Source organism: Elephas maximus, chromosome 8 (genome assembly GCF_024166365.1).
Source record: "Elephas maximus indicus isolate mEleMax1 chromosome 8, mEleMax1 primary haplotype, whole genome shotgun sequence".
Lineage (NCBI taxonomy): Eukaryota > Metazoa > Chordata > Mammalia > Proboscidea > Elephantidae > Elephas > Elephas maximus.
In genome coordinates this window covers 9,651,581-9,678,101 of record NC_064826.1, presented here as the reverse complement: position 1 = coordinate 9,678,101, position 26,521 = coordinate 9,651,581, and the positions used below count along the sequence as shown (strand labels likewise).

Genomic DNA, 26,521 nt, shown 5'->3' with positions numbered 1-26,521 from the left:
ATTGTATACTTATTTCTTCTTTACTATAAAACGGCCAATTGGCTTCTCTGTTAAATAGGAGGACCCTAGAATTCGGGATCAGTTAAATGCTTGATAGGAGCCCTGGTGGCCCAGCAGTTAAGCGCTTGGCTGCCAACCGAAAGGTCTGCAGTTTGAACCAACTAGCTTCTCCTACAGAGAAAGATGTGGCAGTCTGCTTCCATAAAGATTTACAGCCTTGGAAACCCTACAGGGCAGTTCTGCTCTCTCCTATAGGGTCGCTACAAGTCGGAAGTGACTTGAAGGCAAAGGGTTTGGTTTTTAAGTATTTGATGCCATCAGAGAAGACTGACAAGGCTTTTCTGATCTGCGATTCATGAAAAACCCATCACTTATAATTACTGTGATAAATGAAAGGTGGCACTTATTTCTGATCAATACCATAAACGTAGCAGACAGAGAAACACGCTTGGTCTGTTTTAGTGCTAACAAACAAGGCTGGGTACTTACATCAATATTGACAGGCTCTATTGTGTTTATATGCACATTGGGGGCCGACGAGGACCGGTCTCGCTGCCCAAACTGATTTCGATGATCTTCATCTGCTGGTCGGAAGGGCTGTGGAATTGGAATGGATTTTGAAGGAGACGGACTGGTGAGAATTTGGGGCCTGGAAAAATCAAGTCATCGGAAAATAAGATTCAAAAAAACTTTGTAGAGATACTAACAGAAAAAATGGATGATACACAGATTGCCTTGTTTTTATATTCTCAAATAAAATCTTTATAAAAATTAAAGCATTAAAGATGTATTAATAACCCAGCAGTAATGGTTTACAGATCTAACATATACCTACAACTAATGCTGACAAGGCTGCTGTGCTCAAGCAGTCCCTCCAGGGACCATGGTTGATAAGAACACTGATTCTTACCCAGAAAGTCCCAGGGGAAGCTACTAACGGCCAGAAATGACCAGCAGTTAGTCAGCTGAAGAAGCTGTTGTCCTTTAAACTTACACAAAGATGTTCTAGGTAGAGAATGAATGAGTGAAATCTGCCGTTTTTCTAACTATCATTTCTTGATATTTGAAGTTACTAAAATGAAAATTTTATGGACGGCATTAGGAAATTAGAACTATTTCAGAGAATACATGAGTATTTCAGGATCTGAAAGATGTACCTACTGCTTTATACCAGAGTTGGATGAAAACCCTGAAGTGGGTGGCGACAGCAAAAGACCATTTCCAAGTTCAGAGGACATACTGCCAATATTGCTCACATTTTGAAATTTTTACTATGCCCAGTTATTAATGCCAGGGACACAAATTGGAATCAGTTCAATGAGAATTATGAGTGAGACCAGCCTTTAGGAAAATCAGCATGTTCCCCCTGTTCTTTTCACTCTTTGCAGTCACTGAGAAGTTTCTCGTTTTGTCAAAGAACTGTCTTTACACACCATTTTGCCAAGTGATTTAGGGAACAGGTGAAAGAATGTAAAAAGGACAACGTTAATTTAAAAAAAGAGCTCTGGAAAGTGCACTAACTTTTTAAAAACTATGTAGAGGCTGATTTACAGTCTTAAAGCGAGAGCATACTTTAAGTCAGGACTTGAAATTGCAAAGGCCTGAGGTAACTGCACCTGTATCAGAGAGCCTAATTAACAGAACAGCTAATCCAGCGCAGGCACGAGTGACAGCACCATCAATCCTGAAACTTCCTGAGTTAGGACTATAAGGGCAACATGGAGTCAGGAACAAACCAGACATACAGAGCTAAGGACGCTGGTGTAGAAGCAGGAAAAGCGAGAACCTGGGTTTGGTCTGATGACCATGTCTACAGAAAAGGGCGCATACGTTAGAGTGGGCCCATCTGCACATTCCACAAAGCCAGAAGGGCCAGGTCTGGTAGCCTGTCTACCAGCACCCAGGGGACGGTGTGCCCAGGGGCACATGTTCACTTGCCTAGTTCTGAGGGTAAGGACATATTACAATTTTGGAGAACCCTTCAAGTTATTATATCCTGATGTCACTGAACATCTAAATTAGGAGAACAATTTCCCTGTTCTAAATCCACGTCAAGAGAAGTCACCTGACTCGTTTGTGGTTCCCCGTGAGTAAAAGCAGCGTGAGCGCTCGTCCATCTAACACAGGAAGTCTGGCCCATGCAACAGGGACACTTCTCACTGAAATGAACTACTGGCATCCGGATTTGGGCTAAGAAAAACCAAGTTATCACCAACTCTCATCATTTCTGGGGAACTGATAAAGTCGAGTTTCCATACTGGGCAGTCTTTGCCTGGACCGAGGTAATTTAAAGTACCAAAAGGTCAGAAGTTCGAATCCACCAGGCGCTCCTTGGAAACTCTATGGGGCAGTTCTACTGTGCCCTATAGGGTCACTATGAGTCGGAATTGACTCGACGGCAGTGGGTTTTTAGTGGGTAAAGTACCTTGGCAGTCAGCAAACTGGCGTTCTCCCAGTGATACCTTATACTTATCTTGCTTCAAACCTCTTTAAAACTTCATCAGTACTAAATTAAAAACAAACGGAATTTTATCTCTAATACCTTCAGCAAATTACCAATCAGTTTAGAGCTTCTGTTCAGTGACATGCAAATTTTAATGTGCTGACCTTTCAGCAGAGGCATGAATGGAGGTAGTCCACAGCATTTTTAAAAGCAGAAAAGGAGGTGCCTCTAATTTTTTATCCAGAACTGGGCTATGTGCCACTTCCCCAGTACTTTCTGGTTACATGCACTAGTACCCTTGTTTCGTGACCACTGCCATTTTCATTAGGGCCATGAACAAAACACAAGGGAATCTTGCTGTTGAACAAGACTGGCTTGTATCTTTACACAGGCACCCGTAACACCCGTGTACACAGGCACCTGTAACACTCGCGGCATAAAAGCATCAGGAAGCTTTCTACAGAACAGTTTGAACATTTTTCGGGTCATGTACCCAAGACCAGAGTCTACTTCAGTTTAATCAGGAATAAAACACTCATGGAATAGGTAAGTGCTTCCTTAATTTTACAGTGGGACTCCTTCATGGGAGACAAACACCCTGGATCATCACTGTCACAGGCGTCTGGAGAGGGTGAACGAATCTCATCCCGTGTCCTGTAACTGTCACAGGGCTGAGCCTGCCATTAGAAAGGCGCCACGCTCTACACAGCCTGTCAGGAGCAAACATCAGAGCCAAAGGATGAAGTAAAAACAAAACAAACAATAACAAAAATCTGCTATCTCGCTTTCATCTTGAAAAGCACACAGCTGCATCCAACTAAGGACAGAGCCAGCTGGGATAAAATGACTCCACCAGGGTACAGAGCTGTTGTTGCAACCTGAAGAACACAGCGGCTGCACTTTCCAGTGTTCCAAAACAGATAAACACACCACTCTTTAATCCAAAAAGCTTCTGCAAATTTCCTGACCTATGAGACCTGAGGAATGCATACTACTACCAAGGCTGGCTTTGTAAAATTACAGGCCAAGTGGGAGTGGCAAGTTTTTCTTTTTTTTTTCTAAATATCTCTCTAGGTAGAAGTCTAAAGAAGTAACATTGCATTGTGAAGGGTGGGAGAAAGTGGGGTTAAAACTAACAATAACTGTTTCTGATCTTAACTAAATATCTCTGGAACACTCTAGAACAGAATGCTCTGTGGGGACTTTTTTCTTTTAAACCGTATACCTCTAGATGTATCACTTCTGCTGCTTCAAATCCAGCGGGGAAAGAGTGAACAACCAGCGTATTAAGAAACACTCCAAAGCAAACTAGTATCCACTCCCCTCATCACATCATCGTTTTTCCCTAGTATGATGTTTGAATGTATGACACCTTTGTGTTGTATTCAAAGTCATCCTCTGCTTTATTCTCCACAGCGGATTAGTAAATACTCGTAGTTCTCTGTTTTACAGTTCAGGAGACCGTCCCTCTCTCTGCACCGGAGCAACTCCAGCTCGTCTTCCTGGCCACCCACTATCTTCACTACCAAGTCCATCCCAGGGGTCGTCTTCACCTCGGACTTCTCTCCATGGCACCGCTGGGTGACTCCTCCTTTCAAACATTTCATCAGGCCAGTCCTTAGCTCAAAAGCTTTTAATTCTTTTTTTCTTTCCCCTCTGATGTCAAGTCTAAATTCCAGTCTGAACTGCAAAGCTCTCGGTAATGCCGTCAGTCCCTGGTGTGGCAGAGCCTCCCTTCCTCGTCTGTGCTGTTCCTCCGCCCCCAGACCACAGAGAGCACCAGGCTTTTACTCACTGGGCCCACTCACATGTCAGTTTCTTTAAGGCTCACTTCCAATTCCACTTTCTTCATCACATTTTCCTAACTGTTTTCTCTCTCACTATTCTTCTCCCTTCTCCTGTCAACACGATATAACATTTATGTCCTTACCACAGAGTTTAATATACTCCATCATACATTAGAGACGTTATAAGCTACTCTCAAACTGTTGGCCGTTGTTTCATATGTTAACGCCACTTTTCTAAATGGAAATTATGTGCTTCCACCGCTGATATTAGCTAGTGAAGTGATGAGCACCAGGCAGGCCCTCTACAGGATCTGTTGCTTGATTTTTTCCAGGACTGGTCCGGAAACGATCTGTGTCAGCCTTAATGCCCTTATCTGTAGCCAATGCATGTAAAGATCTGACTGGTGTTTTAAAATCACTTATTTGAAAAAAATCCTGAATTTAACAATCCAAATGTTGGGAAGGTTTAAAATGAACCAAAAACCCAGCAGAAACCACTCAAACAGCCTGTCAGTGAAGAGCAGGAGACAAACCATACCCACGAGCGTCTGAGGGGGGTGCGGGAGGGGACGATCCGGGCAGTGCTGTCTCTGCTAAGGAGGCCTCCTCCTGCGGGATTGGGTGGTGTTCAAAGAACTTGGAGACAAACAGCAAACTGTGAGGTAAACACAAAAACAAAACAAAACAAACCTAACTTGTGCAGAACCCAGAGGCTTCACTCACCAGAAGACAGCATATAGTTAACAGAAAAATCTGGGATGAAATTCCATTTTCAGAAGCGACGGTTAAAATTCAGTTAGTTGTATTTTTGGTTAAAGGCTTGTTTTTTTAAAAAAAGGTATACTGTGCTTGCAAAGGCAAGCTCAGAATCTAAAACGAATTCTTCTGTACAACAAAGTTCTAAATATTAGAGGGTAAAATCATTCTTTACGGTTAAGGAATTAGAAGAAAAAGTGTCTCCTGCTAAGTTAGAGGACATCACTATAATTTACTGCTGAACTACAGAGCTGAATTCCATTTGCTCAAGTGATCAAGACAAATAGTAAGACTTTAACAGCAGCAGCAACAACAACACAGAAAAAGATTATTATAGACTTGGCTTAATCCATGATAACAGAAACTCTGGCATAAAGCAAAATTTCAGATATACACTGCAAACAAATATTTTATATCTCACTTCTAAATAAACTGGATGTAGCGGGAGGAGAAACATGGGAGGGGGGAGAGGGAGGTAGTGAGGTAGAGAGAAAATAAACATAATTTATGAAAGAACTGATAGAATCAGGCCCCCTAAAATGTGGTCCAAAAATAAAACGTTTAACTTAATTGAAACGACTCTCTCCTCCAAAAAACGATCCCGATGTGATTTCTTTGGGTAAGCGGCCTCTGTTAATTAAGAGAATATAAAATATAAATGTACAGCTGAACCAGAGTCGGAATCTGGGAGAGGACTGGCTATGCTACAGGCCGCTCTCTAACCACACTGGTTGTTTTAATTCCCTACAACAACGGTTCAGACAGAAGTTCCTCAGACTTCAGGACATGCTGGTTTCACATGAAGAGATTGGGGCTTACTTACTCCAGTTGGTCGTAATTAACGCACATCAGCGGAACCTCTGTACTACAACGCTGGTGAAACTTGTAACCACATGTCTGACAGCGGAAACCTTGGAAAAGCAGCTTTCGACAAAAGTCACAAAATGCTAAGGTGAAAAAAGTTTTCCGTACCTGCAAAGTAAAAAGAAATCGCAGTGGATTTCAAAAACTACAAGAATCTTTCTAGAAATCAACATATTTACTCTCTTATTTAATGAACAAATCTTTCATATGCATATACCATGAAAACTACCTTACACACTAAGACACTAAAATGAAAACTGGTAGATTTCCAATACTCGATTAAAAAATGCAGAAGTCAGGAAAATGGGAAGTGGATGAAAGACTGGCAACTGATTTCAAGCCTGACAACAGAAAAGTGAAAGCTGAGATGACAAGTAGGAGGAGAGAACCATACTGACTTCTGCTGATGAACAAGAACCAGAGGTAACAGAAACACTGTCGGGGAGGGGAGGGAGAAGGAAGAAGGACCAAGATGACACAAACGACCTAATTCCTATAGAATCAGTGATCGGTAAATCATATCTAACGTTGATAAAGCAAGACATTGTGGCTTTGAGATATTGTTTAGAAACATGAAAATAACCGCCACAAGAGCTTAAAACAGAAACCATTCAAAGTTTAGAGTGGCTTCCTCTGGAGAGTGGCACTAGCAGCTGGCAAGTGACAGGGCAATGGGTTACTTTCCCTTATAGGCCCCTCTGCTACTATTTCAGAACCCATATACACACACTACCTTTGATAAAAATGCAAAAACAATTATTTTTAAAAGACTAAAACTAGTATGTAATCATGAAAATCAATCAGTCTTCCTAATCTCACCAACCAGGATAAAAAAGACGACTCTGACTAATTAAGCGACCCTTTTTTTATAGGACAGAGTAGGACTGCCCCATCCAGTTTCCAAGAAGTGACTTGGTGGATTCAAACTGTCAACCTTTTGGTTAGCAGACATAGCTCTTGACCACTACACCACCAGGCTTTCTGACTAGGATAAGAGACTCCCCAAAAGAGCAGCTATTTTTAACAAATTGCCTATTTGTTAGAGAATTAGAACTTTCAGGCCACCTACCATTATTTTTGAGCATTTCTCTACTCAGAAACTTAAGGGCAACATATAAGAACTCCATGTCGAAAAGGCAAACGGTCTCCCTATGTGGGGTGCATAAACAGGCCTGTGCTAGAGAGACTCTAACCTGATTAACTACCAAAGCCAGAAACGGTTTCAAAAGTGTTTCTTTGGTGTAAATAATAAAGAGAAAACGTAAGAAGGATAAACAAATAGCAAAAGGTTAACAATAGCTATTTCCAAGTGGTGAGTGCACGGCAACTTCTTTGTTCTTTGCTGTATTTCTGAATTCATCTCAGTTCTTCCAACAGTTTTGACCACAAACAATGGTAAGAAGTGTGTTTTATTTCACATATGCCCCAGTACATGCCTGTATTCACATAAAAACACTAACTCTGACTATACATGATATACATTAGAATTTTCTGCTCTATTACATTTAAAATGGTTTTTGTGATCCATTACACTGACTTCAACAGCCACAGTTTATCAAACTCTATTTTCAATAAATACGGAATAAAAAGTATTTTAAAAGTTATTTAAAAGGAATGTCTCATCAAGAGAATGACATCCTGGTCAAAAATCCATTCTGGGTTTTTAGAAAATTTCAATAGTTTTAAAATGACTTTTGTCTTTTTTTCTATATATCATGTCATCCATTCCCGCCTCCGCCCCCTCCCCCGCCGCCATATTTTATTTTTTAGGGCAACTCCCTTTTCTAGCTCTGCTCCTTTTCCATTTGTCTCTCTATATAATCTCTTTATTATTGTTGTTTTTTTCTTCAGCAGTGGCCACTAGTCACCAAACCAAGCATCTTTCATACTGGTAGCGTTAAGAAACGCTAGCAGAATCTCAGAAACTAGTGCACTGAAAAGTACGAAATGCTTTCACAGCATCTACATTTTGTAGGCATCTGATCCTCTTTGCTAACCACTCATATTATTGGCCCTTGATTTCTCTTCCTTCATTAATCTACTCAGTTACGGTCTTTCTTCCTGTCATTGACTTATATTTCAAAACTATGCATTTTTGGGAAAAGTCAAAGTCCTTAACATGGCTCACATGGACGTCCAGGAGCTGGACTCTGCTTACATTTCTACCCTTAGTTCTTGCCACACTGCAAAGTCCCCTCCCCAACTTTGTGCCATCCCTTCTCAACTTCTTTCAAAACTCTGAAGGCAACGTGCTTTCCTGCTGTTCCCTCTGCCTGGAGTACGCTTCCCTTCAGTTTTACTTGCTATTTACTACTCATCCATTGGGGGTCAGCTGAGATGCTTCTTCCATTGCAAACCTTCCTGACTCCTCAAAGCCCAGGTCAAGGGTCTCTACTCTGTGCACCTATAGCACTTCATACATACACAATAATTTAAGAGTGCTAACAGAGATTTCTTCTTAAATTATCTGTCTCTTTATTCTTAGGCAGGGATCCTGTTGTTCTTATTCATTGCTGTATTCCCAGGTCAGACACAGTGTGGGCAAACAAAAGGTGCTCAATACAAATGTACTGGCAGGTCCCAAATCGTGTTGAGGATTTCCATACTCTACAACTCATCGGAAGACAGGGTCCACTTTTTAACAGTTTCCTCATGCTTCACAACTTGGATCTTCTTTCACCTCCTCATATCCAATTTCTAACTAAGAAGAATCACTAAGAAAAAGAGTGTATCACCATGAAATGTAGGCTCAACTGTTTTGAGATTCTTAAAAACTTAAAAATCCTAAAAGATTTATCCACTCAAAATTCTACAGGTTTAAAAAAAAATATCACTACAAATGAACTCCCTAGCTCAACATTATACACCTATGTGCTATACAGTGAATGTGACTGATGTTAAGTGTACCTTACACTCACCCTAAGGTGCCTTATTTACTGAGGCACAAACCTGATCTCATTATTTACCACTAACAGAGCCCCCAAAGCACAGACCCCTCCCCAAGAAAATCGCCTCCTCAATCCCCTGCTTTCAGTGTCAGTGGGACCAACCAAAAGGCATGTGAGAAAACAGTTGAAGCTGAAAGGGGAGCAATAACTATCCCTCTAGAGAAAAATAAACTATGGTGAAAACGTCCTATATGCATAGAAAAGTAAGAAGCAGACTCCTGCTTACAGAGCCCTCTACTTCTGGTTTCTGCCTACCCTTCAGAGAACAGGTTCTTGAGCCCCAGGAGCTGCAGCCATCCCTCTAAGGTAGAAAGGCCCCCTTCCAGGCCTCATGCTGCTGACACTTAGCGGATGCTACGTTCCAGCAAATACAAAAATGAGTTGAAGGAAGAGTTTAACACTCAGCTACTGCAGCATGTGAAGATGTCTACATAAAGATTCCTTCTAGCCCTGTATGCCACAGAGTAAAACTACAACTTAAATGTCTTCTGATTGTTGTTGTCATTGTTGGGTGCCATTGAGTCAGTTCCGACTCACAGCGACCCTATGCACAACAGAAAGAAACACTGCCTGGTCTGGCACCATCCTTACAATCATTGTTATGCTTGAGCCCATTGTTGCAGCCACTGTGTCAATCCACCTCGCTGAGGGTCTTCCTCTTTTCTGCTGACCCTGTACTCTGCCAAGAATGATGTCCTTCTCCAGGGACTAATCTCTCCTGACAACATGTTCAAAGTATGTAAGACGCAGTCTCGCCATCCTTGCCTCTAAGGAGCATTCTGGTTGTACCTCTTCCAAGACAGATTAGCTCGTTCTTTTGGCAGTCCACAGTATATTCAATATTCTTTGCCAACACCACAATTCAAAGGTGTCAATTCTTCTTTGGTCTTCCTTACTCATTGTTCAGCTTTCACATGCATATGAGGTGACTGAAAATACCATGGCTTGGGTCAGGCGCACCTTAGTCTTCAAGGTGACATCTTCGCTTTTCAACGCTTTAAAGAGGTCCTTTGCAGCAGATTTGCCCAATGCAACGCGTCTTTTGATTTCTTGACTGCTGCTTCCATGGCTGTTGATTGTGGATCCAAGTAAAATGAAACCCTTGATGACTTTAATATTTTTTCTGTTTATCATGATGTTGCTTATTGGTCCAGTTGTGAGGATTTTTGTTTTCTTTATGCCGAGGTGTAATTCATACTGAAGGCTGTGGTCTTTGATCTTCATTAGTAACTGCTTCAAGTCCTCTTCACTTTCAGCAAGCAAGGTTGTGTCATCTGCATAATGCAGGCTGCTAATTAGTCTTCCTCCAATCCTGATGCCCCGTTCTTCTTCATACAGTCCTGCTAGAAGCTTTGCCAGGGGTACTCAGATACTGCAGGGTCACCCATGGAGGACAGGTTTCAGCTGAGCTTCCGGACTAAGACGGACTAGGAAGAAGGACCCAATAGTCTACTTCTGAAAAGAATTAGCCAGTGAAACCTTATGAATAGCAGTGAAAACCTCTATTAATTGAGGAATGGTTAAATAGACCAAATTCCTATTCTTATAGACCATTACGAAATTATTACAAAAATAAAGCCAGATATACTGATATGGAGAGATTCATGATGTACTGCTGAATTAAAAAGAAAAAAACAAAACAGACAAAGAATATCACAGTGAGTATGGCTCTGTTTTTGGTTTAAGGAAGTGGAAAAAAATGGGATGAAATGAAAGAGAAGGGGGTAGGAAAAAGGAAAGAAAAAGGAGAAAACTTTTGATTTATAATGACAGGCACATGTTTGTGCATATATGTAGAAAAAAGTTTGGAAGACTATACAATAATCTATTAACAAATGTTTACCTCCAGGAGCATATTTTCACTTTACATTTGTATCATTCCAATTTCCTTTTAATAATGACATGTATTGCTTTTTGAAATTTAAAAGAAAGTATAACAATCAAAATAAAACTTCATAGTTTAAATACAAGTTTTTAAAGAAGAGAATTGATTTTCAACTTTGGTAAAATGTCAATCCCCAAACTATTCATTGGTATTTCATATTCATAAGTAAGAATTCCTTCATGAGAATGTGAACATTTTAAAGGTACATACAAAGTTGTGTGTTGTGAGTGGAACATTCTCCAACACTTCTACATGTAACTCCTCGCCAGTCAGCCAGGAAATATCAGTGTCCCAGCCAATCGGTTTCTTCTCTCTGAAAAGCGTACACACAAACCTTTCTTGGTTAGCACACTTAAAAATCTTCATAAACCTCATGCTGAAGATATGAAAATTGGTTATTGAGGGGCTAGTAATAGTGAGGGAGGTTTGGCTCCCTGGTCTTCCATCGTTAGAAATTTAAATGGCAATAAATTAATTTTTAAGTTTACCCCAAATAAATGTATCACTCTTGGACAAACAGCAGGGTAAAGAGATGCACTCTTTTCTTCAAGCCAGCTCCAGAAAAGACCTACAACAGCAGAAAACGGATTGTTCCTGGGGTCCCAAAAAAAAAAAAAAAAAAAAAAATCACAAGTATGGACTTATCTATCCATTCAAAGAAAAAGAGTGCTTCAGGGACAGCACGCCCCAAAAAGGACTGTTTGTTTCATGGGGTTCAAAATTTTGAGGCCTTGGCACAAAGTTAGATACTTTTTGAAAGAAAAATAGTTCAGTATAAAATGTTAATTTCTGTAGCCTTTTGTGAAACTAAGAGAGTGTATTAAAAATGGGGGGGGGAGAAGGTCCATTATCCAAATAAGTCACATTCCATACGGCTCAAAACTCGTTAAGAATTTCAAACTCCAAGTAAGTCATTTCATCAGACCATAGTCACAGAAAATTATTTAAGGTTAACTCCTCAAAGGCTCTATAAAATTTATTTAGGCTAACTTAATACTTAATATTTTTCTTTAAAGTTGATTTTCAATTCCCTAGGTTTGGGTAAAGACCCTACAGAAAACTCCAAGGTTTAACGTCTGCGATTTTTCCTGTTTTTAAACACACAACTTGACGTCACATACAAACCATACCCATCTTGAATTCTGTAAACGGCACAGCACTCTGGGATCAGACCTCTCATCATGAGCGCCTTCTTCAGGCTGTCCCGGACTGTGACACCACACCGTGCAGGTACCTACAGTGTCACAAATACACGATATGAGATAAAGGTAATCAGTTATGTTTTTATACATCATTAAAACAAAAACGAGAAAACTCAACGATGTACCTCCACGGTCTCACACCTTTAAAGTGTCCTGTGGATTCCTGTATCAGACAGTGTGTCGTCTTGAGAACTAGCTTACCATTAGAGGGAAATTATGAACCAAGTATCTAGTATTACTCAGCAACCTGAATCGAAGTAAAATTCAGTTTTTATTTAGTCTTTTACTGAAATTATAAAATATTTTAAACATTTAAAAAGAACAGAAAAATATAACACACTCCTATGCACCCACCACTGAGAAACAGTAGATGCCAATGTTTAAAGCAAAATACATTTTGATCTGACATTGTTCAAAGCGGAGAAATGTATCATCTTTTAATCATACTAATGGTCCTTAGGGACTTCCTACTGATCAACACAGCAGGAAGAAAACATCTGTCTTGGTGTGTACAAGTGACATCTGTCTCAGTGCATACAAGTGATACTTGTTTAGCTGCCAGCAATCCAATTCTCTGGGAGCCTGGCCTTCCCTAAAATCCAAGTGGTCCTGGAGAGGTACAGCCGACTTAAGCTGGCCGATCAGTTTCTCATATCCTTGACAACAATAACTGGTCCAGGGCTGGCCATATGACCCAGACAGCACCAGAGTTTTTCTCTCAATGAATCCGCAGCCACTGTTGAGAAGTTCCTGCTCCCACTGTAGCTACTAAGCCAAGAGGATATGTCTCTGGAGGCCCAAGTGCCACCTTCATGAGTTAACACAGTCAGGTAACATAGGAAGCAGAGATGAGACACTGGGAGCGGGGAGGGAAGGGACAGTGGAAAGAGAGGTAAAAAGAAAGAATCTTTCTCTGTAAGTCATTCTGAGTTCTGGCCTTCTCCCATGCCCTCCAAGGCCCATGTGAAAAAAAGTGTAACTGAAGGTCTTGACAACACTGTGTTCACCACAGACGGTGTGAGGGCCGGTTGTGCAGTTTTTACTGGGGATGTGTGTGTGTGTGTGTGTGGCTAATAACAATAAAATTAAATGTTCCGTTCTTTTAAATCACTAAAGTACCTGGCAAACCAAAAGCTTCCAAAGAAACTGGGACTTTTAGGCTAGTGTGGAAAAATGGAGCCACAGTGAATGTAACACTGCTGAATATAAATAAACAGTATTTTGAAGAAGGAACAATTCAAAAAACCACACTAGGACCTATGGTTAGAACTAACAGGAGGCAGATTTTTAGCTCAATGTAACCATTAAAACTATCCAGCAATGGACAGGTTTGTCATGAGGGAGTAGGCTCACCACAGAAACATTCCAAAAGAGACTGGACTGGTACCTTCCAGCAATAATGAACTGAAGGGAAAGCTCTCTCCTTCCCTCTACCACTCATCTTCTGCCTACACAAAAGCAAAGACTTCCTGATTGGTGATCCAATCTTTAGTTTAAATGCCATGCAATCTCTCCTATCCCGTGTTAACACAAAAATCTAAAGGCATTCCTGACTGCATGTGAGTTTCAGAAACCCATGTGTGGACTGCTGAGGAGCTCAAGACTTAGAACCCCCTCCTAAAATACAATCTTTTATTTCACTAGGCTGCTTAAAATTTTCCATTATTGACAGGATAAAGCTCAAATTTCATAATAAGGCATACAAGGCCATCAATGACCTGGGCTACCCACCCTTCTGCCTCTTTGGACATTTCCTTCCTGCACTCCAATAATGCAATTCTTAAATATGGCTACCTCCCTATTCTCCTCTGCCGTATATTTCATCAGCAGGCAAGAATTTGATTTCCCACTCAATAATATCAACGAGGCAAAGTCATTCCCCTGTCCTTCCTTTTCCACTGTGGTAGGCTGAATTTTTGCACTATTTGCTCCTTCAGGATAGTCTGTGCAGTAGACGGAAAGCCCAATGGGACGGGACAGAGAGACCCAACAGGCCCTAACACACAAATGAAATTAGGATATGGTAAAGGCAGCATCTGAAACAGGGGAAAGATGGACTTCTTAAGAACTGATTTTGGCACAACTAAAATCAATATAGAAAAAAAGTTCATACACACTTTATACTGTACATCAGGGCAAACTCCAAATAGATCAGAGATTTAAATGCTGAAAGAAGGAAGGGGTGGAAAAGGAAGACAGGAAAGAGAGGAAAAGAAAGGAAGGAAGAGACAAACCATAAAAGCACCAGAAGAAAACATGGGCAAGCTTCTTCAAAACCGTCAAGGGAAAAAGGCCATCACTGATGATACAAAATCTGGAGGCCATAAAAGGAAATTATTAAATTCAACTACATTAAAAACAAACAAAAAAAACCTTTCATATGGCAAAACAAACACACACACTATAGGCAAAGTCAAAAGACAGCTGCAAACTGGACATATTATCTTCCCGATACATAATGAGCATCTGACAAACTGCAATCAAGACTAACCACCCGATAGAAACATGGGTAAAGGTCATAAGAGACAGTGTAGAAATACAAACGGCCTTCAAACATACGAAAAGGTATTCAACCTCACTCAGAGAAAAGCAAACTCAAACTTGCCAAGATATTTTCAGTCATCAGATGGGCAAAAAACCCAACGTCTGAAGATACACTCTGTTGATGAGGCTATGGGTAAGCAGGCATTTCATACATTGTTGGTTGTTGTTGGGTGCTGTCAAGTCAATGCTGACTCACAGTGACCCCCTGTGACAGAGCAGAACTGCCCCAGAGTTTCTAGGCTGTAATCTTAATGGAAGTAGATCGCCAGGTCTTTTTCCTGTGGAGTCAGGGGGTAACAGAGCAAAACTAAGCAAGCCCTATGAAGGGAAATTTGACAATATGTATCAAAATTATAAATACACGTCTCCCTTTGATCTGGGTAAGCCTACTTCTGGATATTTCCCTCACAGATACACCTGTAATACATACAAATGACATACGTGCAATGTCACTCACTACAGCACTGACTGCACAGCAGAAGTCTGGAGGTAACCGGAGCGGCCACAGATCTAGGGACTGGTTAAACGGACCACAGTGCATCTGTACAACGGAATTGCAGCTATAAAAAAGACCATGTACGTTCTCCACGTGTGGAAACGGAAAATTTCCAGGATGCTTTACATAAGCATTAAAAGCAAATAACAGAACAACATATACACTACAATGCCTTCTGTATGAAAAAGCACAGGGGAGTGAGGATATATATTTGTATTTGCTTGTACCTAAACAAACACCAAAAATACGGAGGAAGGAAGGAAAGCACAGACACAGCAAAGAAAAGAGAAAAAACTCTGTATGCGTAGCTATCTACGAGGGGCAGGGGAGACTGGATGTATGGGGCAGGGACAGGAGCAAGATCTCAAGATTTCTTGAAGTCAGTACCACATCAAAGCACTACCTATTCAAAAAGAAAAAAAGGGGAGGGGGTGTCTGATATTTTAAGGTTGAACAGACTAAAAAGATACATTCAAAAGAACCAGGTTTGTAATATTCCTCCAAACACCCAAATTAAATGTCCTTGATGAGGCTGTCAAAGCAGCAAGAATTTTTCTTTCAAAAAAATAAGAAAACAAGCAACCGACTTTTGAACAAAGAAAAGAGCTACAGTCAATGGAATCATCTGAATGTTTGCCAAAGGGAAACTTAGACCAAAACAAAATGCATCAGTCCAAACCGTCGCACATCAGTTTTCAAAGTGAATTCAAAATTATCTTTTATCCTCGGTTCACGATGGTTGCTTATAGTACTCTACTTTTATTTTATGTATGTTTAAAATCTTTAATAAAAAGCTTTTCGAAACCTGGCAGAAGTCCTTCGAAAATTCAGGTGGCAATCAAAATTGTTTTATGTTTAATTATCTGAACTGGTACATTAATTCGGCAGTTTAAAATTTTTTTACAGTGTAGACTTTATTAAGTGCTCACGATAGGTAATTACTCCTGCGACCTCTCAGTATAAATAAACGCACAGAATACTCATGCTGATATGTGGGTTTTGAGCATAAATTTAAATTTATAGCTTCCTGATCATTATCTTGATGGCATGTCCTTGTTCAGGGCTGTCACACGGATCGTGACGCTATTTCCAGGGAAAAACGTGGTGAGATCTGCTTACACCACGGTCTTATTGAAGTGAAACGAGGAGGCTCCTCTCTCTCTCTCTCTGACACACACACACGTAAAAGCAATTCCACACACACACATAAAAGCAATTTTTAGAATTAAGTATGAGTCCCGCTCAAGTTGAATTTAACTAGCAAAAAATCAGTGGCCACAGGATTTGTGAAAATGGGTTAAGTCTGGTCCTAATTTAAAAAAACAAAAGTTAATCAATTACCTCATTAGTACTCCAAGTGAGAAAAAAACACTTACCTAGCAACAGATAAAGAAGGCCTTTCGCTGTTGCTGAAAGTTAACAACAGAACTTAGGAGTCATGAGTGTCCTGGGCTCCACGGCTATTTTATTACAATTAAACAGTCACTTCAGTACTAATATGAGCTAATCGTGTTCTCTGCTGGACTTCACCTCACAGAGTCGCCAGGAGGCACAAAGGAGAGGATGTTAGAACCAAACTGTAAACCATATGCAAAAAACATTCTTCTTCCCGTCTACAAAGAAATGGCACACATCTTCCCCTTTCATTGCTTATAGATCTTAGGTTTCTGCTTTGCTGCTGCTAAAAGCAAAGGGGGAGGAGAGTATTACTTGGGGTTCTATCATATACTCTAATGAGGTCCCTTTAGTCTCAGCCTACACTGTTAAAACTACATGTTGGCACTAGCGAGAGTTAAAATTTCTGCTATTAGTTATTTACATGTTTTTCCCCCTCAACTAATGAACACAAGAACAGTTTCTCCTTAGTCCTTCCATTTTGTGCTTCATTACCACACAACTAGGGCATGACTCTGAGGCATCCAATATCACCCTATCTGTCCCACATACAATCAACAGACATTTGTTTATAAACCTCAGACGACAGTAAGCCCAAAGACTCATTCTTTCAAAGACAGAACACTGAAGGGTTAGGCACTTCTCAGAGCTTCCACCCCACAGACACTAAAATTAATTCAGAAGTTTTAGACACTTTCCAGACCTGAGTTCTTTTCAACCTTTGAACCAAATGTGCATAACCCATGCCCCAGGAATTCCACTTCTGGGTTTGTACTCGTGTACATGAGTACAAAGCGTCCTGTGTAAGGATGTTCATTTCAGCACTGTTTGTAAAAAAAAAAAAAAAAAATGACCATCAGCAGGGGAATGGATAATAAATTGTGGTATATTCAGAAGTTGGAATACTGGATAGCAATTAAACTGAATGAACTAGATTTGTACGTATTAACGTACACATACATATACCTTACAATTATAATTCTGAATAAAAAAGACAAGATGCTGAACATTACATACAGTTTATCATACTACTTTACAGATGAAAAAACAAAAATACTGGCTGTTATTATGGATACACATAGCTGTAGAGAAAGTATAAAAATACGGAATGCATATACCACAAATTCATCACAGTGGCTGCTTCACAGGAAGGAGGAGACAGGATCCGAAGGGTGTCTGGGAGAATGGGACCAATAAGCAGAACCTAAATTTGTGTGCACTTGTGTTTGTAGGGTATGGGGCAAACATAACAGAAAATTAACATCTGTCCACTGTAGTCGACCAAACACAAGTATTTAATACATTATTTGTTTTACTTTTCCATATAAATATTTTGAATTTGCTAAATAAAAAAGTTAAAAAAAAAGGAAACTGAACAAATCTGCCTTTTGAATAGTGTGCTCAGGAAAGTAGGCTCAGGACAAGCCACCTTAGAGGGTAACTGAGTAAATGTAACACTTTTTTGGTTAACTTCGTATTGGCATACAATACACATAAAGAAAAATATATATGGATAAGGGATCTCAGCTCTAATGTACTTCAAATCTTATTAGGTTGGTAAAACATTTGCAAATAACAGTTTTGTTTCTTCCTTTCTAATCTTTGCTTTTTATGTCTTTGCCTTGTTCTGCATTGGCTAGGATATTCAATACCACGTTGAACAAATGTGGTGGTAGCAGGCATTTTTGTCTTGTTTTCAATTTTAATGAGAGTGCACCATTAAGTAGCTATTTTTGGCAGTTAGCTTTTGTAGGTATCCTTTACAAAATTTAAGGAGATTCTCTTTTATTCCAAGTTTACAGAGAGAGAGATTTTTCTAATCACACAAAAAAGTGCTGCATGTTAATCGATGTCTTTTTTTTAACTGTATCTAGAGTTGCTCATAGTGTTTCTCCTTTATCTGCTAATCAGAACTGCACTGATTTTCTAAAAATTACTGCCACATTCCTGGGATAACTACTACTCTTTTAACATATCTACAGTACTGGATTCAGTTTGCCAATATTTTCTTAAGGATTTCTGCAAATATGTCCACAAATGAAATTAACCTTTAATTTTGTCATCAAATAATCTTTGTCTGGTTTTAGAACCAAGATATACAAACACCATAAACTAGGGTAAGAACTGTTCTCTCTTACTTTTCTTAAAAACTGTAAAGTTTGTATGTGACTAGAATTCTATGTTCCTTAAATGTTTTACAGAATTTGTGCCTGTAAAACTAGGCACGAGTTTGCATAGGTTATTTCTTCAACGGACACAGGTGTGTTCAACTTTTCTACTTGTTTCTGATTCAGTTAGGAAGCATTCTTCCGGTCAATAACTGACTCGAAGCTTCCTAATTTTTTCCTTCTATATAAAGCTGTTCATTGTACTCAATTTTAAAAATCTCTACTGTACAGTAGCAATGGTATCTTTCTCTTTTCTTCTGTTATTTCCACCTTCTCTTTCTCTTTCATTCTTGCTAGATTAAAGTCTTTTCAAATAGTCATCATTTATTCTGCTGATACTGCTGTAATTTTGGTTTCTATTTCAGTTCTTTTTCCTCTTTTCACATTCTTTTAGTTGATGCTTTTGTACTTTTTCTAACTTTTTAAGATGCTTAGCTCACCGATTTTCAGTTTTTGTTTTGTAATACTTAAGTTTTACAGTTCTACATTTCCTTTAAGCACTGTTTTATCTGTACCCCACAAGTTGTGTTATGTAGTATTTTCGTTATTTATGCAGTTCTAAATATTTTCTAATTTCCATTAGAATTCTTCTCTGATGAATGAGTTATTTATATGTGTCTTCAAATTTCCAAAAATGTGGTTTTCTATTACTGCCACTCATTTCTACTTTAATTACATTATGGCCAAAGAAAAAGGCCTGTGTTTGTGTAGATTCCCTTTGTTGCTGAAAATATGGTCAAATTTTTAAGTGTTCTGTATGTTCTTCAAAAGAACATGTATTATTTTACCGGTGGGCGCAGGACACGTAAGTCTAGTATATCAAAACTGACACGTGCTGTTTAAATCTTCCACAATCCTACCCATGCTGTCTGCTTGATCTGTCAACTACTGGAGTGAGTGTGTTGAAATCTCCCACCATGAAAGTATACGTAAGCAGCCTCAGCCGCTACTTGTTTTCTTTTTTTGGCATTGTTGTAAACGTATCTATCACACAACTTTTGCCAATTCAACAGTGATGGAAAAACAGCACTGATTAAGGGTAGGGTTGCACAGCCGTTTACTTTAATTGCTGTCAATAAGTTGTATACCTGTAAAAAGTTGAATTATTACTGAGTTTTGAGAGTTCTTTGCATCTTCTGGATACATGTCCTTGATCAGGTATGTGCTTTGCAAAGACTATCTCCCTGTCTGTGGCTTATCTTTTTCTTTCCTTAATATTGTCTTTCCAAGAACAGAAGTTTTTAATTGTGATGAAGTCCAATTTACCAATTTGTTCATTATGGATTGTGCCTTTTGTGTCACATCTAAGAAATCTTTGCCGAATGCCAGGTCACAAAGGTTTTCCTCTACAAGTTTTATAGTTTTAGGTTCAGTTCTTAACTTTTCATTCCTTCTATCTGTGCTCAATTTTCTTCCTAGAGTAAACCTTTTTGAGTAGTTCCTTCAACCAGAGCCTGTGAAAAGTAAACTTCTTGTCTGGAAAGGTCTTTATTTTGCCTTCATTCATAGTGTAGCTAGCCAGCTAAACTCAGAGCTTAGCTGAGATTTACAAGCATCTCTCAGCACTTTGAGTATATTGTTCCACTGTCTTCTGGCTTCTGCAGCTGCTATAGAGAAATTTTTTTGTAATTTAATTGTAATTCTTTTGATAATTTTTTTTTCCTGAGTGCTTTCAGAACAATCTTCTTTGATTTATTATGTCTAGTAAGTGTAGATTCAAACTTCAAATTTACGCAACTGAAGGCTTGTGCTTTCAGAATCTTTAGATCCATGTCTTTCACAAACGCTAGCCATCATTCTTCAGAGTTTTGCCTCTACTCCTTTCTTCTCTTATCTCTGGAACTCCTTCTAGGCATACAATGAACCTGCTCATCCCATTCTTCATGCCTCTTAGCCTTTCTCTTATATTTTCCACATCTCTCTTTCCTTGCTTTCCAGAGTTCATTAATTCTCCCTTCAATTGGGTTTCATCTACTTTTTACTTCATCCGTTGAGTTTTAAAAATAAACAGTAATATATTGGAACTAGCTTGGCCTTTTGAGATTTTATTTAAATTGTTATCTTGCTACTGCCTCAATCAGTTATCAGTAGGTTCATTAGTATTTTTGTTTCTAGTGACAACTGTTCCTCTGAAATTTCTATTTTTCCTTCACTCTATGTTGTCTGAATTTTCTAATTCTATTATGAAATTCAAACACAGAAAATCTGAAGAAATGGTACAATGAACATCCAAATTCTCTACTTACTCTAAAATTCATATTATTCTTCTATACTTCCTGTCTTGCTTTCTCTCTCCATTTTGTTTTCTGTTATATCATTTGAAAGTAAGTTCCAAATTAATTTATTGTGACAGAAGTCAGAATGCTAGCTACTCTTGAGGGTGGGTAGTAAATAGGAGAGAGCACAGCAGAACCCCCTCAAGTGCTAGTAGATGTGTGCACTTTACTGTAAGTTATAGCTTAAAAAAAAAGAGGAAAAAGAAAAAGTCACATGCATCATGACACTTTACCCCCCAAACAGTTAAGCATGTATTTCCTAAGAGCTAGGACATTCTCCTAAATAATCATATTAACATTATCACGCTTAGGAAAATGAACAATTCTATAATAATAGCTGATATTCAATCTGTATTTAAAATTTCCCAAGTCCTTCTTGAGACTATGTTGGCATCTCCTGCCTGGAGGGGAGATGAGAGGGTGGAGGGGATTGGAAGCTGGCAAAATGGACACGAAAAGAGAGAGCGGAGGGAGAGAGTGGGCTGTCTCATTAGGGGGAGAGTAACTGGGAATGTGTAGCAAGGTGTATATAGGTTTTTGTGTGAGAGACTGACTTGATTTGTAAACTTTCACTTAAAGCACAATAAAAATTATTAAAAAAAAAAAAAATTTCCCAAGTCCTAACTAAGAAATGCCATCTATAGCTCTTCCTCATCCCTCTCAGATCTGAGTTCCAATTAACCTTTCTGGGGCAATATCAGAAACTCTGGTGGCGTCGTGGTTAAGTGCGACGGCTGCTAACCAAAAGGTCGGCAGTTCGAATCCACCAGGTGCTCCTTGGGAAACTCTGTGGGGCAGTTCTACTCTGTCCTTACGGGGTTGCTATGAGTCGGAATGGACTCGACGGCACTGGGTTTGGTTTGGGGCAATATCTGGAAAACTTACTGTGTAGTAATTCCCTATATTAAAATGGGAAAAATAATTTTCATTTCATTCTACTCAAGAAAGAAGGAAAACTGGATTTTTTAAATAAATGTATTAATAACTTTAATAACTCCCTATTATTCCGCATCATAGATAATCAAGTTCATTTTATTACAACCAACTCTTGACTGTTCACGGAAGAAAAGGGCAGAAGAGTATCGATAAATGTATCTCTGATAATAAACACCTACTTAACCCAGATTTCCTAAGTAACATCAAAGCTACAGGCTCATGGTTGGCAACTTCATTAATTTTCCAGTCTAATCTCTAATGTAGTAATTCTTAAATTTTGGGAGTATGACGCCTTTATAATAAATTTTATTTTTAAGGCGAAAAAGGATTTTTGGAACCCTGAATGACAGGCTTATACTTTTAATTTCTGTAGTCTGAGAAAAAAAAAAGTTAAAAACTACTTTGACTTCAGTTGTATTTGTAAATGAATTTTTTTTTATATCAAAAGCAACTGTATACATTTAAAAAGTAATGATGTATACTGATACATGATTTATTAAATCAACTGATAATGCTTATTGTACCTGGGGATTACAGACTCTCCACAGTATTCTCTTCTAATGGTGGAATTAACGATCAACAACCAAAAGTTATGGAGACAGAGGAAATAAATACCAAGCACACACAAAGTTCAACATCTGATAATAAATCAGCACAGGGATTTCTTAAGGCTAAAGAATGAATCTTACCTGGCACACAAGAGACAATAAACAAGCTCAAGTCCTGAAACTGATTCTGAACTAGTATTTAGACTTGAGTGTGGTCCAAGCTTGGCAGATAGGTTCAGATGTCAAATCTGACAATAAGTGTGTTCCAGGAACACAGGCACCAAATAACTATGTCTTTTTCATTCTTGTTTGCAATGAATGCTTCTATTTGTATAATTTCTGAGTATAAGTGATAACATATCTCATTTTCAAAGACTGTTCATTAAAAAAAAGGAAAACAGCAAAATGATGATGTTAAAAGTTGACTCACCACTGTTCTCTGTTTGTTGGGCAGGAAGACTCTAACGATAGGTTTTTGTGGTGACTTGGGGTTGGTCCGTGACACATCTGTGGGATTTTGAAAAACTGAAAGAGATGAAGGTAGCACTGAAAGGCTAGAGGAGGAAGAAGATGTAACGGTGTCCGTTGATGCAGAGCTAGAAACAGAAAAATCAGTTCCGTTCCCCAGGGATTCCAATAGCTGCTGTTCTCTTTGTTGGAGGGCATCTAGCTTGCTGGTGTATTCTTCATAGGCCTACAAAATAAAGCAGACTTACACTGAATCTGGACTCTGTTCTGACAGTAGCAAAAAGAAATATGAAATTTCAAGATTTGATTATAACCTCTTTATAATCCAGCTAATAGAGTTTCAATTTACAAGTACAAAATAAGTGCAGGAGATATCTATATATAGGGATACTTTTACCTTTAAATCAATAAATCTTTTGTTACAAAATACCACATGACATTGAAAAGCTGACATACATACAGATGTACATATACTCAAATTACAATTTACCTCCCAAACCACGTGCCTAAAGTAGATAAAATACTACACTACATCAAAGATAAGTGGCCCCCCATTAAAATTTTATTTTATTATGGAAAAGATGTAAGCATATAAGTTCCATACCACGCATATAAACACCACACACTTAAAGATGAGTACTAGAAAAAGGAGAATCTGACCAAGGGCTGGGATGTCTGAGTGAGATCTGTCAAAAAACAAGACCGAGGTGCACAGTCCAGATCTCACCATTACCACCAAAATCTCCTTAACTGGGCTTGGAAGATGTGTCACTGCCATCCTAATTCTGAAATAGCTGTCGGTGAAAACACTTCATTCTTCTCACTGTGGGTCTCTGATGACCTCCTGCCCTTCAAATACTGCTTAGAGAATACAATTTTATTTGAAAAGTGGCTCACACCTTGTAGTCAAGAAATTCTGGGGCCATTATCTACCAGAGTATCATTCCAGAAGTTATCTCACTGAGGCCATGGAGTTAAATGCCCATATATCAAATTCTAAAAGTAAGAAGAATCCTGAACAGAGTGATAAGGAAATAAAGAGATGGGATGAACTGGACCATACATGTCCATGGTCCACTATTTCTCCCCACCACCCCAAATAAATTCAATACTACAAACATTTATGAAAGGCTGCGAAGGAGAAATAGGGGGGAAAGGAGCTTGTTATCGGGCTGTGCAGAATCAGATGGATGTATTTTTATTGTGTAAGCGCTAAACAGGAGCAATAAACAAAGAACCTTCTTGATGCAAGGTGAGGATGAAAGAGGAGGGAGCCCTTGAAGGCTGGCATTTAGAAAATGGAGGTTGTGGGGAGAAGAGCCCTGTGTGCAGGAGAAATTCTGTGGCAAAGTGAAGAAGGAGGGAAAATTCAATACACGGAGGAACAACTACAGACTGGTATAGCTGGATCTCATGTGCAGCAGGAAAATCAATAAATGCCCATGGAATTTAAGTGAAGAACAGGTACATAATAAATACTAAGGCTGGAAAGAGGGAAAGGGGCCAGATTGTAGCAAGTGAGCATACCATGCTCTGAAGTCAACTCCATTCTCTTGGAAGAGAGAACATCAAAGGCACAGAAGCCTGAAAGGGAAATCCCACGTTCATAATGGCCCTAGGCCCTGCTCGGCTAGGTCTCACCACATGATTGTGGGGGGGGGGGGGGTGGGGGGGGAAGAAAGGGAAAGAGTAAAATCAGCTATTGAGCTAGATCACATCAAAATGGCCTCTCTTTCTTTACAATCTACTGGTTGCCCTGCCTGACCCAGGAATGTCTCATAGTAGATCTGGGCTTTATAAACCAATCAGGTCAAAATTTCCTCAGATGTATTTCTATTTAGCTTTTCATTACAAGGGCTAATTAAGGGTACTTTTTTCAACCAGATCCATTTACTTAGCCTTCAATCACTCAGTAAATATGTACGGAGTATAAATATGCCTGGCACTGTTTGGGGCTCAGAGCACAAAAATAAATCAGACCAACACAATTTCTACCCCTTGGAGATTACATACATGCAGCCTAGCACGTGAAGGCTCCTTCTTGGGTAGATCAAACCTTACTGACTTACTGTCATCCAGCAAAGTCCACTTTCTATACAAAGTTAGCCCTGGGAAAAGTCATGAATGAACACATTTTCCAAATATCATTTCCTTATCAAAACGTTAGGCTTAAGTTTTGAAAATATATGGTTCCCTCAATTATGGATTACAAAATATTATTTCACCACTTTTATCAACAAATAGCACTTCCTTTAGTTAAATACAAAAACCCCTGCTTCCTCCACTTCTCCTCATCCTCAGGAATGTGATCTACCGAGGCACTTGCCTACCTGGTTTGCACCTGGCTTGGCCCAGTATCCGTGTTGCCCTTAATGTGGGTACTGATGGCACCTTCATTCCTCCTGCCTCATAGTTCTCGAAACCTTGCATCTCTACCTTTAGGACCCAGAGACAGCTACCTCTCTCTTCTTTGCAAAAAGTTTCAAGAGATCAGACTGCAATTTGGAACCTCCCACATCCCTGCACTCACACACCTATCCCACCTTCTTAAATTTCCATCTCACTCCCACAGTAATCTGCTCATGGTCAGCGTTAACCCCTCAACCAGCTTCTCGTACATGAGCCTTTGCTGTCTTTCTACCCCTACTCTGTGGCTCACCATCTGAACAGTGCCACTGGAAGCATCTTAGAGTCCCTGGCTAATACTTGTTCTTTTACCAACTACATTCCCAAGTCCCCATTTGGGGTAAACCTTTATTCCATTCTTTCTCTCGGGTTACCACACATTGCTGGGAAAAAAATAATAAAAGGAGGTCAATTGGTGCCATTGCCAATTCACGAAACTTAGCCTTACCTAGATCTTCACTTTACTGCCTGTTTAACTGACTTTTAGCATCATTTCATATTCTTCACAATACTTATTCCAAACCTGTTCTTCTCTTCTCTGGCTCCTAACTTCATCTCCCAACAACCTTTAATTCACTCTGAAAATAATATTCCCCTCAAATTTATTCTGAGGATCAAAGTCATCAAACAAAAGATTTCTCTACTTCTTTACCTAACCAGTTCCTCATATCCTTTCCCATCCCTTTTCCACTCTAGCACCAGGTATTGAGGCCTCTTCTATGGTGGCTTGGGCCCATCATTATCCCTATTTTCTCTTTTATCTTCCAACTTTCCCTCTTCCTCTGTTTTTGTACCAAATGAATGTAAGCAAGTCACTCCTACATGTATGCACACCACCACCACCAACAAAATTCCTTTGACCCTTCAAGATGGTGCAGATACCAGATAACCACTTCTTCAGGAGGCAATTTTCCAAAACCTCATCCCTTCTTGTCCAAATCTTGCTATTTTTCAGTTTAATTCTAATCTCTGCTTGTTAAGATCAAAGAGGTACCCTTGACCTTCACCTCCTTCACAGCATGCATCACACTTTTCTTTATATGGCTCAACTTTACCATCTGGGAAATAATTTCACAAGGATTAAGTAGGACAATTATTTCGGAGCCTAGCACATAGCAAAAGCCCAATAAATACTTTTATTAGTAGTAGTAGGTAGTAGGAGTAGTGATAGAAGTAGTACCAGTAATTCTTATTGTGATTACTACTGCTATTACTTAGCTGAGCTCTTGACATGACTCATACTATAAACTGGTTGAGGATACAGGTCACAACGTCCTTATTTTTGAGTTTGAAGCTCCAGTAATCAAGACAGTGGTACTGGCTAAGGACAGACATACAGAACAGTGAAGCAGAATTAAGGGTCCGGAAATAAACCCTTCCAATTACGGTCAACTGATTT

General features: G+C 39.3%; 1 protein-coding gene across 2 annotated transcripts in view; it reads right to left on the bottom strand.

Annotated features, from left to right (window-relative positions):
- The window catches only part of BRAF (B-Raf proto-oncogene, serine/threonine kinase), a 144,573-nt gene that overhangs the window by 54,156 nt on the left and 63,896 nt on the right, over nt 1-26,521 (bottom strand). For both annotated transcript variants that reach the window (XM_049894770.1, XM_049894768.1), the window contains exons 3-8: nt 22,679-22,942; nt 11,814-11,917; nt 10,894-10,996; nt 5,810-5,958; nt 4,769-4,885; nt 490-649 (exon numbers count right to left, since the gene is read on the bottom strand). In XM_049894770.1, the coding sequence (XP_049750727.1) occupies nt 490-649; nt 4,769-4,885; nt 5,810-5,958; nt 10,894-10,996; nt 11,814-11,917; nt 22,679-22,942 (897 nt within the window). The remainder of the gene's footprint in view (nt 1-489; nt 650-4,768; nt 4,886-5,809; nt 5,959-10,893; nt 10,997-11,813; nt 11,918-22,678; nt 22,943-26,521) is intronic.